At 37.2% G+C, this 16,009-nt stretch overlaps 2 protein-coding genes across 2 annotated transcripts in view; one reads left to right on the top strand and one right to left on the bottom strand.

Annotated features, from left to right (window-relative positions):
* The window catches only part of c1qtnf12 (C1q and TNF related 12), a 19,040-nt gene extending 10,132 nt beyond the window's left edge, over positions 1–8,908 (bottom strand). The window contains exon 1 of the mRNA XM_016484841.1: positions 8,459–8,908. Coding sequence (XP_016340327.1) covers positions 8,459–8,632 — 174 coding nt within the window. The 5' untranslated portion in view covers positions 8,633–8,908. The remainder of the gene's footprint in view (positions 1–8,458) is intronic.
* Positions 8,909–11,312: 2,404 nt separating this feature from the next.
* On the top strand, positions 11,313–15,555 carry LOC107687443 (45 kDa calcium-binding protein-like). The gene is made up of 7 exons (XM_016484796.1): positions 11,313–11,651; positions 12,009–12,323; positions 12,927–13,063; positions 13,304–13,417; positions 13,515–13,673; positions 13,768–13,943; positions 14,046–15,555. Exons 2-7 carry the CDS (start codon positions 12,016–12,018, stop codon positions 14,220–14,222), a joined length of 1,071 nt encoding a protein of 356 aa, XP_016340282.1. The 5' UTR covers positions 11,313–11,651; positions 12,009–12,015; the 3' UTR covers positions 14,223–15,555.
* The last annotated feature ends 454 nt before the right edge of the window (positions 15,556–16,009 follow it).

The raw sequence follows: 16,009 nt of genomic DNA, 5'->3' as shown, positions 1-16,009 counted from the left end.
AGGTGAGACACAGGGCCCACGACCGATCTAAAGTATCCAGATAGAAATTTGTTACCCATCCTCAATGAGAAAGTGTGCAAGCAACATTGCTCAAAAAAAGTTGCCCCATGTATCATCAGCCTTACTCGTGTACATCACACCCCTGCAAAGTACCAATGAAGTAATATTTTGAAGAAAAAAAAGAAGCTAACTAATTGAATTGTTACTCAGATTCATTTATAAGGTAAAAATCATACAATGATCCTTACCATTTAAATTATACTGTCAATATGATTCCATATTTACCCAGTTATTAAGATCTATCTCCTTGTTGTTCGTGCATTGAATTTCATCTATAAATTTCAAAAGCTAAGAAAAAGTTTATTTTTTATTTAAAAGGTGAAGACCCGCTCTACATACTTTGACATTTAATTGAATAGCATTTTGACACAGTACCCACAAATTTAATTTACACTCCACCAGAATACTTAACTAAATCTGAAATATGCTTAAGGGTAAACAAGCTAAATTTAAGAAAATCTGGAGTCCATTTTTATTATTTATTACCGCTGATTACAGAACCGGCTTTCTGACAAGATGCGCGTTAAATATCGCATGCGATTTATCGTGCAGCCCTTCTTTTTATGTAATATGAGCCCCTAGTGTTTGTTTGTTTGTTTTCTTTTCTTTTCTGTACATAGTAAGTATTGTTACAGACACGGTATGTACATGTGTCAGTCTTGTGTTTCAAGAAAATGTAATAAAAATAATATAAAAAAAAAAAAAAACTAAATCTGAAATAATTATATAAATATGAAATATAAATATTTATATAAATATAATTGTTACTTGACCAACTAACCACCAACAATGCTGAGGAGCTGACGATGTTTTCATTTAGATGAAACGCAAGGCTTTATAAATCCCAGTAACCACAAATATGAATTGAATCTCCTTGAGCCCTTCCCTAAACTTCAAGTGACTGCGGTTGAGATAGAAACAGAGATAGAGAAAAGTTGTAGAGGTGAGCTGTCTGAAATGGAATTTGTTTAGGTTTGGCACAGAGACCTGGATCACTTATCTGTTAAACTAACACGCTGCATCTCTTCACAGAAAGACCTGCCTCATGTTAAGCTGTAAAAAAAGTAACCCCTTGTTTTTCTTATACATACTGGAATGAGACAAGCTCATATTTTTGCTTGGGTGTAATTTTTTCTCTCTCTCTATTCTTGTGACAGGAGACAAAATAAACAACTTAACTAGCACACAAGCCTCTCGCATGTTGGATGTCTGAGTGTTATTGTTGTGAATTAGGAGCCTGGAGACAGCCAAAAGACAGACAGATTTGTACAGATACCGTTACAGCAGAAGGCAATCCCTCAGATCTTCCACAAACACTGGGAGAAAACATCATTTGTTTCTTTTCCATTGTCTTTTATGGAATGCTTTATAAATACATACTGTATCATCAGTATGTCAAAGCAGCGCAGAGCAGGCTAGTCGTGCCATAAAAGATCTGCAGGATTCTAATATTACCAAAAAGAACAAATGCTCAGGTCATGAAGTCCCCCAAATACTGTTGATTCAACATGGTTCTATTAAGGATCAATATCGACTTTGGCAGGTCCATTGAGTTGTTTAATTTCCTGTGCCAAATAGAAGTATAAGCCACAGATGCTAGCACAGAAGCTAACTTAAAGCTTAAGGGGAATGTACTGTCTTTTTGCCTCGCCAAGAGAGTTACAATCAGTTTCCACAAGATTGGCAAGGTGGACAAGTCAACACATTCACCAAAATATACGAGGAACTTCCATTAACACTTCGAATGATCAGATTTGGATCAGTCGGTGTACGGGGAGGATCCGTAATTCTGTCAAGACAAGGATTAACTTGCCTGAAGTTGCTGCTCGGAAATGTCGTAGAAGTTTGTGGAGACACATCTATATCCATGCAATCTCATTTCATCATGTTCCCTCATGTTCTTTACTCAGAAAGTATAGACCATTCTCTGACTGTCAGAAAGCAAGGATTCTATAAGTATGGACATACAGTTAAAGTTCTCTGAAATGTTTTATTGGATACAAAGGAACATTTTCACAGAGACTTTAGGCTGATATGGAATGTGCAGCGGTCTGCTCAGTGCGAAAAACTTTCCAATATTTCAGGGTGCTCTGTACACAGTCGATTCGGTTGACAGCGGTACCATGGTTTGTATGAAAAGCCCTGTACACTGAAGTATTTCAGATCATGACAGATCATGGCAAGCTGTTATTATCTCAGCATATAGGGTGGATTTTTCTCTGATGAGTTTGTTTTGGGGCTGTTAAAACAGCAGAGCTGTGTGGAGCAAAGCTGCCAAATGCTCCATTAGAGACTGAGTAAAAAAAGTTTTTTTCAAAAGAGTTTCGACGAGAGTTTGAAAGAAAGCTGAGAAAAGAGACTTTATAATAGCCCCACTAAGCAAACACAAAGCTATTTTCACATAAGTAAATGAACACATTATGGAAACTGCATCTAATATATACTGTATATATATATAATTTTTTTTTTTTTTGTTAATTAGTTAAGAGGTTCACCCAAAAATGAAAATTGTGTTATTTACTTAACCTCACGTTGTTCCATATCTTCCTTTCAACCGTGGAAATCAAAAGAAGACATTTTGAAGAATGTTTCTGTCTGTTTTTGTCCACACCATGAACAGCCCCTAACTTCTAAATGTCTCAAAAGTATCTGCTAACTCTTCTGCAAGTGCAAGCAGGAATCTGTAATTACAAAGTCATTTACTTATGTAGCGTTTCAAACTTCTGTTTAATTGTAAATGGTGGTTTGCCAAATGCAATTTCATTTTTTGGGGTTTACCAAAACAAAGTGCCTGGGCAATTCAATTAAATCTGCAGTGCACCTATTAGTGTATTGTTAGAGTTGTTTCTGAGGATTGATGAAAAACCATTGCAATAATTAGTAATTAGTTTAAATGATTAACTTAATAGTCTTAAAACATTATTTAGGTAAGAATAGAATATAACAGTTCCAACATATACATATTAAACAGAATTATTTTTAGATTTGAACTGTGTTCAGATAATTAGCTTGATTAACAATGCAACATTTCTCCACAATTCTTAGTGCTCACTGTGTATTCAGAAAGAGAGAGAGAAAAAATCAGTTTATTTTCAGAGAAAACCATCAGAGACTATATTTTTGTGGCAGCACGCCACAGCAAACATAAACACGGCCATAAAAATCTGCCTGGAGGCCACAATCAACAATTATGCAGCAGTGTTTAATTGTGAAAAACCTTATAACCTCATCTAGGCTGCATATCCATTTCATTACACAGTCTGAAGGTACGAAATGACACAAAATGTTTTTATTTGACATTAACTCAGTGACAAGTATACAGTCCAGACTTCACAAACTGGGTCTGTTCTAACACAACCATTAGGTTTAGTGACATTTTATGAAGAAATTGCTTCTGTTTGTTGATCTTTGTACCTCAGCTCCAAAATTTACCAGACATTACAGTAACACACTGACTAAAAATACCAAACCATTAGGTCTATTCCTATCTAAGACTTCACAAACTGGGTCTGTTCTAACACAACCATTAGGTTTAGTGACATTTTATGAAGAAATTGCTTCTGTTTGTTGATCTTTGTACCTCAGGTCCAAAATTTACCAGACATTACAGTAACACACTGACTAAAAATACCAAACTATTAGGTCTATTCCTGTCTAAATGTAACATTTTTTAAAAGCATTCAGCCCCAAATTCAAATGTCTGTTTGAAATACTATTTGAAAATTAAAAATACTTACAATAACATGTATAAAACATGTTCCTCAGGACTATTGTCAACACTACAAAGATGCAATAGCCGTTCCCATAAAAATAACACCAGTTTACATTGAAAAATAAATAAAGCGTGCAATACAAACACATCAGAAATAGTTGGCAAAAAAACACTATACAGGTGCTTTACAGTGAGAAACAGCGACTGAGGGCTTTCCCAAAGTTATTGTTGTTTCTCGAAGGGTGTATCATGACTGTGCATTTATCCATGCATGGCTTGATGATTTTACCCATCCCATGCCTTTGGGGAAGGATCCCCCTTTACCATATCGACAGATAGGCGGATTTGCGTGCATCCTCCATGTCACACGCCCATTACTTCCCAATTCACCCACCATTTCTCATATATACCCTGACATATGAAAGCCAGCCATGAAGGGCACCAAATATGGCTGTACATTAATATTCACTTTCCTTAGTCTCATGGACACGGTATGTGTGCGAGAGAACAAATTGCGATGATGGTATGTTCCCAAACACAGCTTTATGGGTCGGTACACAGATTTATGGGTTTGATTATATGGACGCATTCACACCACACCTCAGATTCTTACCTGCAATTATGGTTTCTTTTGGTACCAAGTCATTACTGCTTTGGAACTCAGAACATAGAGATACGAAAAGAGAAGTGATTATTTGGCTGGATATCAAGCAGCAGAAAGCTTCAAAGGCCATCATTTAACATGTAACAGACCCGGCACCACTGTATATTTCATTACCGAGGCCTCATTATTCAGTAATTCCTTCCCTGTGGACAAGGTCTGATAACTAACACACTCCAAATGGTCAACAGATAAGAGTTTTTCTTTCGCATGTATATCCAATTTACTCTCTGTCTTCACTCGTACCAAGCACAACAACATGTATGTGTCAGAATACACTTGTAACTTTACAAAACTAACATGTAGGCGAGGTAATGAGGCTTTGTGTTGTTTTATTAACTCTCGCTGTCCCATGCCATTGTACCAGGGTAAACATTGTTTAGATATTTATATGTATATCAAGTGTGCATTCCTGGCTAGTGAAGACATGTGAGGGGAGAGAGAGCCACAAGTCTTATTATGAGATCTACTGAGGAATTATCCTGCCCTCCTCTCGCCATAAAAAAGTCAAAGAGTTGAAGAGAGTCTGATTGCAGCATCACACCTGCTTTGTGTGCAAATTATAATGTTGAGCTAGTTTGTGCTGGTGCTCATTTCCCTTATTATCTGTGGTAGGTCAAATGGACAGCTGAGAAATACTTCAGATAAACACTTACAGCGACGTACCGTAATGCTGCACTCACCAGGATGGCAAATAATTCCTGTGGGTTTTGTGATTGTGAACGTTCAGGAGTAATTTTGAACACAAAAGAGATAAAATAGGGTAATTTTAAGATTATATCTCACGTACATAGCTATGTAATGCATAATATTAAAATTTTAGCTAACGAAAAAATTGTGTGAGACGTTCATATGAAGTGCTATAGGAAAAGTTGTGTATTTTGGTTTTTTGATTTGAGTTATTTGTACCCCATTTAATGTCTGTACATATTGTTCCTCTGTTCCCTGTACTCTGTGTCCTAATGTTAATGTCCCAATGGCCGCTGTTCAAGTAAATAGTAGGGCTGGATTAAAATATTTCTATTCTTTGCAATTAATCACATTTGCAAATAAGTCATTTTTAATATAAAAAAAAATTCACATTTATAAAATCTCTGTTTTTGAGAACACAATGTTTTCATGGCTTCTTCAACTACTCAAGTCAAAACAGAGACCAATCACTATTCACTGGTCACTCTTGTGTAGGGCTGTGTATCGATTCTCGATTGGATTTGATTCAGATTCACAAGCTCGCGATAAGAATCTACTGTTGATTCTATATAACTTGATTCTGATTCATTAGTCTATATTTCTGCCATATAAAAAAATACATCTCTGTTAATTAATATATAGGGCTATAATAGACAGGGCAACATTTGATTTAAACAGGTAACTCATCTTTTCGAATAATCATTAAAAGAATCGTCTCAAGAGAGTTCTTTGTTATGTGAATTAAACTACACTGGTCACGCAGTATGTTCTGATTCACTAAAAACAACCGGCTCATAAGAGTCCTTTGTTTCATGAATCGAACTACACTGGTTGCACTGCACTGTATGTTTTAAGTCACTAAAATGAACCAACTCATAAGAGTTGTTCATTCGTGAGGCGAATTACACTGGTTGCGCTATGTTTGATTCGCTAAACAGAACTGGCTCATTATTGTCATTACACTGGTTGTGCTGTATTTTTTGCTTCAATAAATGAACCTGCTCATAAGATCCATTTGTCTGTGAATCTAATTACACTGATTGCATTGCTTGTTTTTTGATTTACTAAAAGGAAGCGTATCATAAGAGTCATTTGTTCATGAATCAGACTACACTGGCTGTGTTGATTTTGAATGAAGCCCTCATCACACCCTGCTAAATGTAAATGAAAAACGCAGAACGCAGTGACATCTACAGGACAATAAGCACAAAGTAAAGAACTGATATTGGGATTTTAAGAATCGAATAGGCCTATGACATATATTGGTGGCTGGACATCAAGTAGCATATGGATCCAACAAAACCCACTTATACCTGTAAAGATGTTCTCCATCCCTATGAATATCACCCAAGGTCCCCAGCCCGAGTGACGCTTTCTGGCAGTGACAAATCTGGCAAAACATTGGGTTTTAGAGTGATTATGTCATTACTCTCTGATTGTACGGGACAAGATGAAAAGAATGTAACCAAGGGGAGGGAGAGTGACTAATCCTTCTCGAGGTGTCCTCTTTCAGGACCCTTTCTGTGAGGCTTTGTGAGGGGCTTATGCGGCCTGATGCCCCAGTTTTTTCAGGGGGCCGCACCGCCCCTATCGGATGTCCCAGACACAGCGGAGTCAGCCTGGCCTGTGAATGACAGAATCAATGGGCTGGGAAAGAGAGAGAGAGAGAGAGAGAGAGAGAGAGAGAGAGAGAGAGAGAGAGAGAGAGAGAGAGAGAGAGAGAGAGAGAGAGAGAGAGAGAGAGAGAGAGAGAGAGAGAGAGAGAGAGAGAGAGAGAGAGAGAGAGCCCTCCTTCACGCTCTGGTAGAAAACCACTACTGAGATGACTAATCAATGCTCTGATCAGACCTTCTGAATGTGCATTCTTCCCATATCTCATGCCTCAATCATCAATTTCACACATTATAGCCTTCAAACCGTTCTATTTATCATTCTGAATCTCATTCTTTTGAGCTGTTCTGAAGAATTAGACCAGTCTATTTCTCAAGAAACATACGTGTTTGAGTCTGTGCCAAGCTAATCAAAAATGCTTGTAGCATTTCCATCATGGGCTTTGGATGAGCTCGCTCTGTAAGCTTGTTTAAATAGTCAAAGTTCGCAAAGCAGCTGACGACTTCTGCTCAGGCGCATTTACAAAGTATGAGAGACAACTGTAAGTGCCAAATGCAGTCGGCTTTGCTTTCTGATGAGTGTGCTGACATATTTAACAGAGCAATTAAAACACATCACTCTGGGGTATTTTCTCTGCCTGGCTGTAACAGGGTGAATTTGACACACTGTGAGGAATGATTGGTCACTAAATGCATTACATTTACACATTTGGCAGATGTTTTTTATCTAAATAACTTAAAGTGCATTTCAGGTATATAATTTATTATTCTGTGCATTGCCTGTTAATCCTTTCAGCAGGCATTACTCTAGTCTTCAGTGTCACATCCTTCAGAAATCTTTCTAATATGCTGATTTGGCCCTCAAGAAACATTTCTTCTTATTATGTTTAAAATGGTTGTTCCACTTGATTTTTTTGTGGAAACAATGAATTTAGTTTTTTTCAGGATTCGTGAATTAATTTTAAAAAAAAAAATCAAAAGAACAGCATTTATTTGAAATAGAAATCTTCTGTAACATTAAAAATGTCTTTACTGTAACATTGGATTAATTTAAAGCAAAAAAAATAAAAATCTTACTGACCGCAAATTTTTGAACGGTAATGTATATAACCAATGTGTTGTATCGTGTCTTCTATCATTTTTCATGCAATTTTAGTACCCAGTTAGGGTGAGGTTCTCAATAAAACAGAGCCCCAAGACATGTAAAACATAGTAACAGTGGCGTCAGCGGTCTGTGAGTTTTCACAACCTTGAGATTGAGTGATTACTGCAATATCAGAAGTTTGTTAGTAAAATGAAGACACATGATAGAACAAGCCAATTGCAAAAATCAACCATCATCAAAAACAGAATAAATAGCAGCCATATGACATACCCTGAAAATGTGCAAAAATTGTACCTTTAGCTTGTCCCATGGGCCGTACCTTCAAAATTACACTGTTGACTGCATATTAGTACGTTAAGATACTAACATGTACTTAAGGTAATAATAAACACTTTTTAGGGGTAAGGTACAAATATGCACTTTTGAGGATGCAGCCTCAGTAACAAGCTGTTGTAGCTCAAATGGGACAATTTCAAATATTTTTTCTAAAAATTATCTTATATAAAACAATAATAGAACACTTCTGATGTGGAATCATAAGCAGTTTCATGTGCAGAGCTGGGAAATGAGCATAGCTTAAACATATAAGAAAAGCAATGAGAAACTATTATGGCATATACCTTTGTGCTGCCATCCAGCTCCTCACTGTTGGAAATAGTGGTGTTGAATGCTTCGGTGTGCTGCGGAGCAAGCTCCTTCGGTCTCTTACGTGTCTTCCTGCCTTCAGCCCACCCTAGACGGATGCACTGGGTCCAGAGCACTGCCGTCACCACAGCTAGCAGCCAGCAACGCATCTTCAGCCCACCAGCCAGGACACCGTAGTTGGGTCAGAAAGCAGACTCTTTCTCACTGTGGGAAGTTCTCGACTTCGAGAAATACAAAGGAACAGCGAGACGTCCCCAACGCTTGACCTAACTGGAAGAAGAATACTGTAATAGGCAGGCAAAGTGATTAAGGGACTTGTCCACTCTACCTGATACCTCAGCCTGGTCTTGATCTTCTCAACTGCCAGCAGTGTGAAGCAAGGGCTCTTTAGGCAAAAACAAAGCAAAGCTTACTCGACTATGAAATGTGTCAAGTGTAGAGTGGTCCTGGGAAATGACAGGTCGTCGCTGAGCTGACAGCAAACATCTGAGCCGATTTTCTGGTAAGCAATGCTGAGGTCTTGCCCCATCAGTCTTCATATGTGCTTCCTTCTTGAAGCCGAGGTGGGAAAAAAAAATGTCCTGAGGGAATTGGAAGTTGGAAACACTCCAGTTTTTGTAGCTTTTGGCCTTCTCTTGCCTTTTTTTCCTTGCAGGGAAAAAAACAGTCCCCCACGGCCAACTTCAAAGCAGAGAAGCACTTGACGGGACGATCGCACCTAAATGCATCAGCCCAGTTCTGCAGGGTGACAAAAACACATGTACGCTCACCTCAAAGTGCGAGATCTGTGTGGACTTTGTGGTAGGTCTTGCTCACAGTTGTGTTTTCACCCTCTCCAGATCTTATGCTGTTGCTCCTGCACTCTCTCACTCTGCTTACAGGAGGGCTCGCAGCAGAGTTTATCACAGCCCCCTCTCTGTCTCTCTCTCTTTCTTTCTGATTCCCCTGCTTCTCTTTTCCTCATCAGTGAAACTGGCAACCTCAGTGGGCTCAGCCCTGTTTTATCTCACTAATGAAATACTCAAGTCTTGAGGGAGAGCTCTTTGGCAGGCAGACTCTAGGGAATGCGTGTTCATGTGTGTAGGTGTAAATCTCTGTGTGTGTGTGTGTGTGTGTGTGTGTGTGTGTGTGTGGTGTACTGTCCTACTTTGCAGTAGCTCTCTACATGTGACATTTAGTCACATTCTAATTCTAACAACTCAGAAAGAACTGCTTCAAGGCAGTAAAGTGATGTTTGACCAGCTGACTAGATATCTGGGTCTTTTAGAGAAGAGCTGAATGTTTATATGAATTGATGTGGAGTCACCTAATAACTAGAACTACATCCATCTGCATGTACAAATACTAAGATGACTGTCAGAAACATAATCCACAGTACAAACAATATTTTCCCATTATATGCAACAACTTGCAAAACATGGCATTTAGGGTGCGTGTAATTTTAGTGATCCTGGTAGTATTTCTACAAAACAACCACAATCTGTTCATGTTATTGATCAATTATTGTTCTTACTGTTACACATTAATGTAAAATGAATGATCGTATTAATCTAAGTGACAAATTACATTATGCAGATTTGTGTAACTTTGTTAAGTGTACAGCACTGTCTCTCAGTAGAGCAACAATACTGGGAGATATCCTACATGCCTTGGTGCTCTTCTCCCCTCTGGTGGCTGGAAATAAAGATGCAGTAACAAATTCATTTCTGGACTAAATTTGGTCAGTCTAGTTTTTTATGTATATTAACTTAATATGCAAATGTAATGTATATTAAATCAATATACAAATTGCATTGTTGTTTTAATGTGTTATAATACAGTAAAACAACAATATTATTAACAATTAATACAATTTAAAATTACTGTCTTCAATTTTAACATATTATAAATTGTAATTTATTCCAGGGATGGGAAAGCTGAATTTTCAGCAGCCATTACTAACATTCACAGCAGTTTTCAGTGTCACATGATCCTTCAGAAAGCTTCTCACGAAGCTTTTCTTATTATTATCAATGCTGAAAACTATTTTTGCTGATTAAAATGGAAACCTTGATACACTACTAAAAGTTTGGGGTAAGTACGATACAAAAAAAATATTGTTTGTACTATATATTTCTAACACTCTCAGAATGTATACATGCAGATGGAGGTATTTCATGTTATTAGATGACCCCATATAAATTAATTTAAATGCTCAGATCTTCTCTAAAAGAACCAGATCAGTCAGCTGGTCAAACATGTCTTTTACATCACATTGCTTTAAAACAGTTCTATACCAGTTGTTTGATTTCTCTGAGACTATTTTAAATATTTCATATTATTTCACAATATTATTGTTTTGTTTTACTGTGTTTTTGATCAAATGAATGCAGCCTTGGTGAACATTCTAACTATTTTATCTATTTAGTTCATTTTAACTATTCATTCTTCTGCTCTGGGCAAAGGTAGCACACTAGTGCGCAGGTACTTCTCCATCACACAGAAAAATAGCACAACTAGGGACTGAGTAACCTCAGGGTCTATCGGCCACCATATTTTAATCGTTGCACCAGGTCCAGGACTGTTAGTATGTGATGCATCATGGATTCTCAAGCACATCATGTTCATAATTAAAACTTTATGTATTTTCTGTAACTGTTCAACAGGCCCCCAATGGAGAATAACAAGAAGCTAATGTGAGTCTGAGATATCTAAACAAGTACGGCTTTCAGCACAGATGGTGAGAGAAAAAAACTGATATGAAAGGTAAACAGACATTTGTCTCATGGCATATTTCATAGGCATTGGTCTGCTGGTACAGTAGATGGCGATATGTGCGCGGTATCCCTCACCTAATGTTACACAAGAAGAAGACACGCGATCCTGACAACGTAGCAATGTTTCTTTGCTCAACGCCTTCCTGGTGTTAGTCCTCGTGAACTCTTGCGGTCATCGGTCTGTCCTGTATGTGTTTGTGTGTTATCTGAGTCCAGAGAGGGAGGACGTCGCGTTCAGGGCCATAAACCGCTCCAGCCAGCAGCGTTTGGTCTCGAGTGGCGACGTGTACAGGAACTGCGCGATGAGCTGCACATAAACAGTCCGCTCAAGCTGCTTTAAATACAGCAGGCCACTGGCTTCTGTTCATTCATCTGATACTTACTTTTTGGAAAGGACCGTTCAAACGTACAGGTAGGTAACGTTAGCTTGTTATTTATTTCCGTTCACAAGCTGCATTGAGACAGGTGTTGTCAAACATTATGTGCTGATACTGATTCAGTACTGAGTAGGCTAATATTAAACGCTAACTAATAAATTAATGGGTATGATTCTGTCAGTCCACCGCGTACTAAAGAAGTCTTTCATATTTGATATTGCTCTCAATATAAAAAAAAAAGCTGATTTAAGCTGATTTAAGCTGGTTTCCCAGTCTGACCATGCTAAAGTGCTCAAAATCCATTTAAAACCAGCAAATAATTAAGACTGGTGTGTTAATATATATACGCATATGTTTGCTTTAACGTAATGTTCCTACATCTGTTTAAGCAGTAAAACCATGTCTAACCGGAGAAGATCTCAGCCTCAACTTTTGTGCGCCTCAACTTTGGCAGTATTTGCAATGCTGGCTTTGAATGTTCAGGCCAGGCCAGCAAATATGTCAGCGTTAAAAGACAAACACCCCAACAGCAAAGAGGACAATGAGATCCTTCCACCTGACCATCTGAACGGTGTGAAGATGGAAATGGACGGTCACCTCAATAAAGACTTTCATCAGGAGGTGTTTCTCGGGAAGGAGATGGAGGAGTTTGAGGAGGACTCTGAGCCCAGACGGAACAGGAAGAAACTTATTGAAATCTTTACCAAGTATGTACACAGCTGTGGAAACAGTGCGATTTTCCCATGATGTGCTTTGGGTGTCATTCTAAAGGCATTTCTAGTTTAACCCAATGAACAGTGAGCAATTATTGCAAGTTGTGATGAAACGGAAGTAGATGACAGATGACAGATCTTTTCTTCTGTAATGTGACATACATCTGAGTGAAATGGATAGAAAAAATGTAAGGCAGGGTTCTGTTGATTGGATAGAGGCAGCTCTTAATGCAAGCTTGCAGTCAAAAGAACATGGTTTAAGTAGACAAAATGATTGAAGTCCCTCATGCATCACCAGAGAGAAGTCTGGTATCTTTGTCAGAAGATTGGGTTATGATATTTTGATTAAATTACAAGCTAAACAAAATTTGAATAAAATAAAAAATAATGAAACATGTATGATGTATTGTTCACAATAAGATGCATTTAGAAAAAAGGGTGAATTTCCATTTCATGCTGACTTTAAAAACAATCAATCCTATGCATTAAGCAAATGATTGATTACTTTAAAGTGTTGATGCCATAAATATCTTATCACCTAATTTCACCTAATCGTGCCTATAGCTGCATCATCAAACCTTTACTCTCTGTTTCTAGGGTGGATATTAATAAAGACAGGAGTGTCAGTGCTAAAGAAATGCAGCGCTGGATCATGGAGAAGACGGAAGAACATTTTCAAGAGGCCGTTAAAGAAAACAAGCTCAGTTTTCGTGCCGTGGACCCTGATGGGGATGGTAAGTGGATGTTGTTATTTAGACCAATGGCATAATGAAATTATTTGTCAAGTAGAGATATGTTGAAATAGATTTCAGGTAAGTTTAAACATGATTTGTAGTTAAAAAGGTTTCCTGTGTTTTACTAGAGCAAAATAATATGTATCCTGTTTTTGACATCTGGCATGATGATTTCATAACACTTAACAATGGTCTTGACTGCCAATTTCAATTTAATCTGCTCAAATTGTTCTCTCGCAGAACATGTAACTTGGGATGAATACCGTGTGAAGTTTTTGGCCAGCAAAGGTTTTAATGAAAAAGAAGTAGCTGAGAAGATAAAAAACAATGAAGAATTGAAAGTGGATGAAGAAAGTAAGTTGCAATGTAGAAGATGTGTTTGCCTGATATGGTCTAGTACTCATAACAAAGCCATTTAAAATGATATGAATAAAATATGGCCTCACTACAGCTCAGGAGGTTCTGGAGAGCTTGAAGGATCGCTGGTTCCAGGCAGATAACCCTCCAGCTGACCAGCTGCTGAATGAAGAGGAGTTCCTCTCGTTCCTGCATCCAGAGCACAGCAGAGGCATGCTGAGATACATGGTCAAGGAGATCGTCCGAGATCTTGGTAAGCATATAAATCTGAAATTCATACCCAAGAAATGGCAACACATTTCTTGTGATTCTTATTGGTAAACAAACCCTATATGTTTTCTAAACAGATCAAGATGGAGATGGAAAGTTGACTCTTGCTGAATTTATCTCCCTCCCCATGGGAACTGTGGAGAATCAGCAGGCCCAAGACATCGATGACGACTGGGTTCGTGAAAGGAAGAAGGAGTTTGAAGAAGTCATTGACGCTAACCATGATATGATTGTAACCATGGAAGAGCTGGAGGTTGGTCCTCTTTCATAAGTGCTGTTAAAGGATAAGAATACATTTATAGCATCTCATTTGAATGAATATCTGTGCCTTGCTGATATTCCTTCTGTCAAACAGGAATACATGGACCCTATGAATGAGTACAACGCCCTGAATGAAGCCAAGCAGATGATTGCTGTGGCGGATGAGAACCAAAACCACAACCTGGAACTAGAGGAGATCCTTAAATACAGCGAGTACTTCACTGGCAGCAAACTCATGGACTATGCCCGTAACGTACATGAGGAGTTCTAAGACGGTCTCCTCAAGTCTTTATGAATAAGAACAGCATGTATATATCCCTAAAGTGTCACAAGGATGATCTTTGCTTGCTTCCCAGACTGGGATCAACAAATGCATTCGGACATGTTTGTAAATGTACAAAACTTCAAGCCACAAAACCTTCTCTAATGTTGCAATGCGCAGATATGACACATTATTAGGACTTTGCCTTCATAATGTCATAGACATGATTTCCATTTGAGCACCATAAAGTTCCATATAAATCATTTTAGACACTGTCACTTTCGTCACGTTTTTGAGTGTTGATAATTAAAAGAAATGTCTGTAAATGAGGGATTGGTGAGGGGAAAGACTTTTCCACATGAAGGTGGAATTTTTAAAAAAAAATTTATTATAATAAAAAAAATAGAGTAATGTAAATAATGCTGCTGTTTGGAGTGCCATAATATATAAAGGCATTCACATTTTGGGTGGGTTGCTTTTGACAGGGTTTGAGCTTCCTGAGATGTGTTATTTCCAAAGATAACAAGCCAGCAAAAGGATTTAGGGTGGTAGTTTTGTGAAAACTAACATACAGGCCTATATATAGCACTTCTATTTAAGATCTCATCATTAAATGCAAAAATGCAGTGAAAAAGTCTAGTTTAGATAACATTTTATTTGAGAGTTCATAGGATAATTAATCCATCCAGATGTGACCTATTTGCACATTGAAGCATTTTTATGAACCCTGTTAAGTCATAATTGTGTATAGCCTACATATTCTTATTTTATTACTTTTAAGAATTCAGTTCACCCTGTTACCTCAGCAGTCTCCTTCAGTCAAATGTTAGTTAATATAATAGAGCATATTATTCCTGACATTGATGTGTCTCCATTGACGTCTGTATTGTAAAAAGTCATTCAAAATGATTTAATTTAAACATAAGAGAAATGCTTTGAGAGGAATTATATTATTAGGAACTATAATTTACCCTTTTTAAATCGCTATGAAAAATGGAAGGAACGATGTGTATTTTCTGGATTTAAGAATAAAGTTTTATTAAAATACTCATTTGCCTAAAGAAAATTAGGCTAATGTTTCCTATTGACACTGTGTGTATATAATTGAGCTCTAGTTTTGGTGGTAATCATTTTTGAGCATGCACTGGTAATAGTTTAAGCTATACAATTTATGCTTTGCTGTACGAATTATTCATAACTCTGGCCTTTTGGATTCATTTGTTTTGTTATTCCATTGTGTGTTTACTATGAGCTGCTAATGTGTTCACAATTATCTTTGTTCATTGACTGATTATATATTACATTCATCCGGTGGAAATTAAAGTAATTGCTTAAAGTAAAAAAAATAACAGTGCTGAATATCGTGAAATTTTTAAATGCGTTGTAACATTATATTGAAATAATATACATTATTATAATATGCTGTTATTTTACATGTATGCTAATTCATAATGAATGCACGAAATCTACATTACCTTTCAAATTACTTTGAAAATGATGCTGTGAAGACTGGTAACATTTTATCTTTCCTAACATTTGAAACATATGATCCAACAATCAGGCAGAATTTTTTTTATTTATTATAAAATTAATATATCTAGCATGGGTGCATTACATTTATCAAAAGTGACAGTAAAGACATCTATAATGGTGCAAAAGATTTCTATTTCAAAATAAAGGCTGTTCTTTTGAACTTCCTATTCATCAAAGGATCCTGACAAAAAATACTTTAAACGGTTTTCAAAATTGACGATAATCATAGCAATTAATAATAACTGACTACCAATAATAACCGA

Source organism: Sinocyclocheilus anshuiensis, unplaced genomic scaffold (genome assembly GCF_001515605.1).
Source record: "Sinocyclocheilus anshuiensis isolate Anshui unplaced genomic scaffold, SAMN03320099.WGS_v1.1 scaffold1114, whole genome shotgun sequence".
Classification (NCBI taxonomy): Eukaryota; Metazoa; Chordata; class Actinopteri; order Cypriniformes; family Cyprinidae; genus Sinocyclocheilus; species Sinocyclocheilus anshuiensis.
This window is presented reverse-complemented; position numbering and strand designations above follow the sequence as displayed.

Excerpts from the sequence above, each read along its gene's own strand:
- LOC107687443 (XM_016484796.1), top strand. The coding sequence starts at position 12,016 with ATGTCTAACCGGAGAAGATCTCAGCCTCAACTTTTGTGCGCCTCAACT. Across the intron at positions 12,324-12,926 it reads CTTATTGAAATCTTTACCAA|GGTGGATATTAATAAAGACA; the intron begins GTATGTACACAG and ends CTCTGTTTCTAG. Across the intron at positions 13,944-14,045 it reads TAACCATGGAAGAGCTGGAG|GAATACATGGACCCTATGAA; the intron begins GTTGGTCCTCTT and ends TCTGTCAAACAG.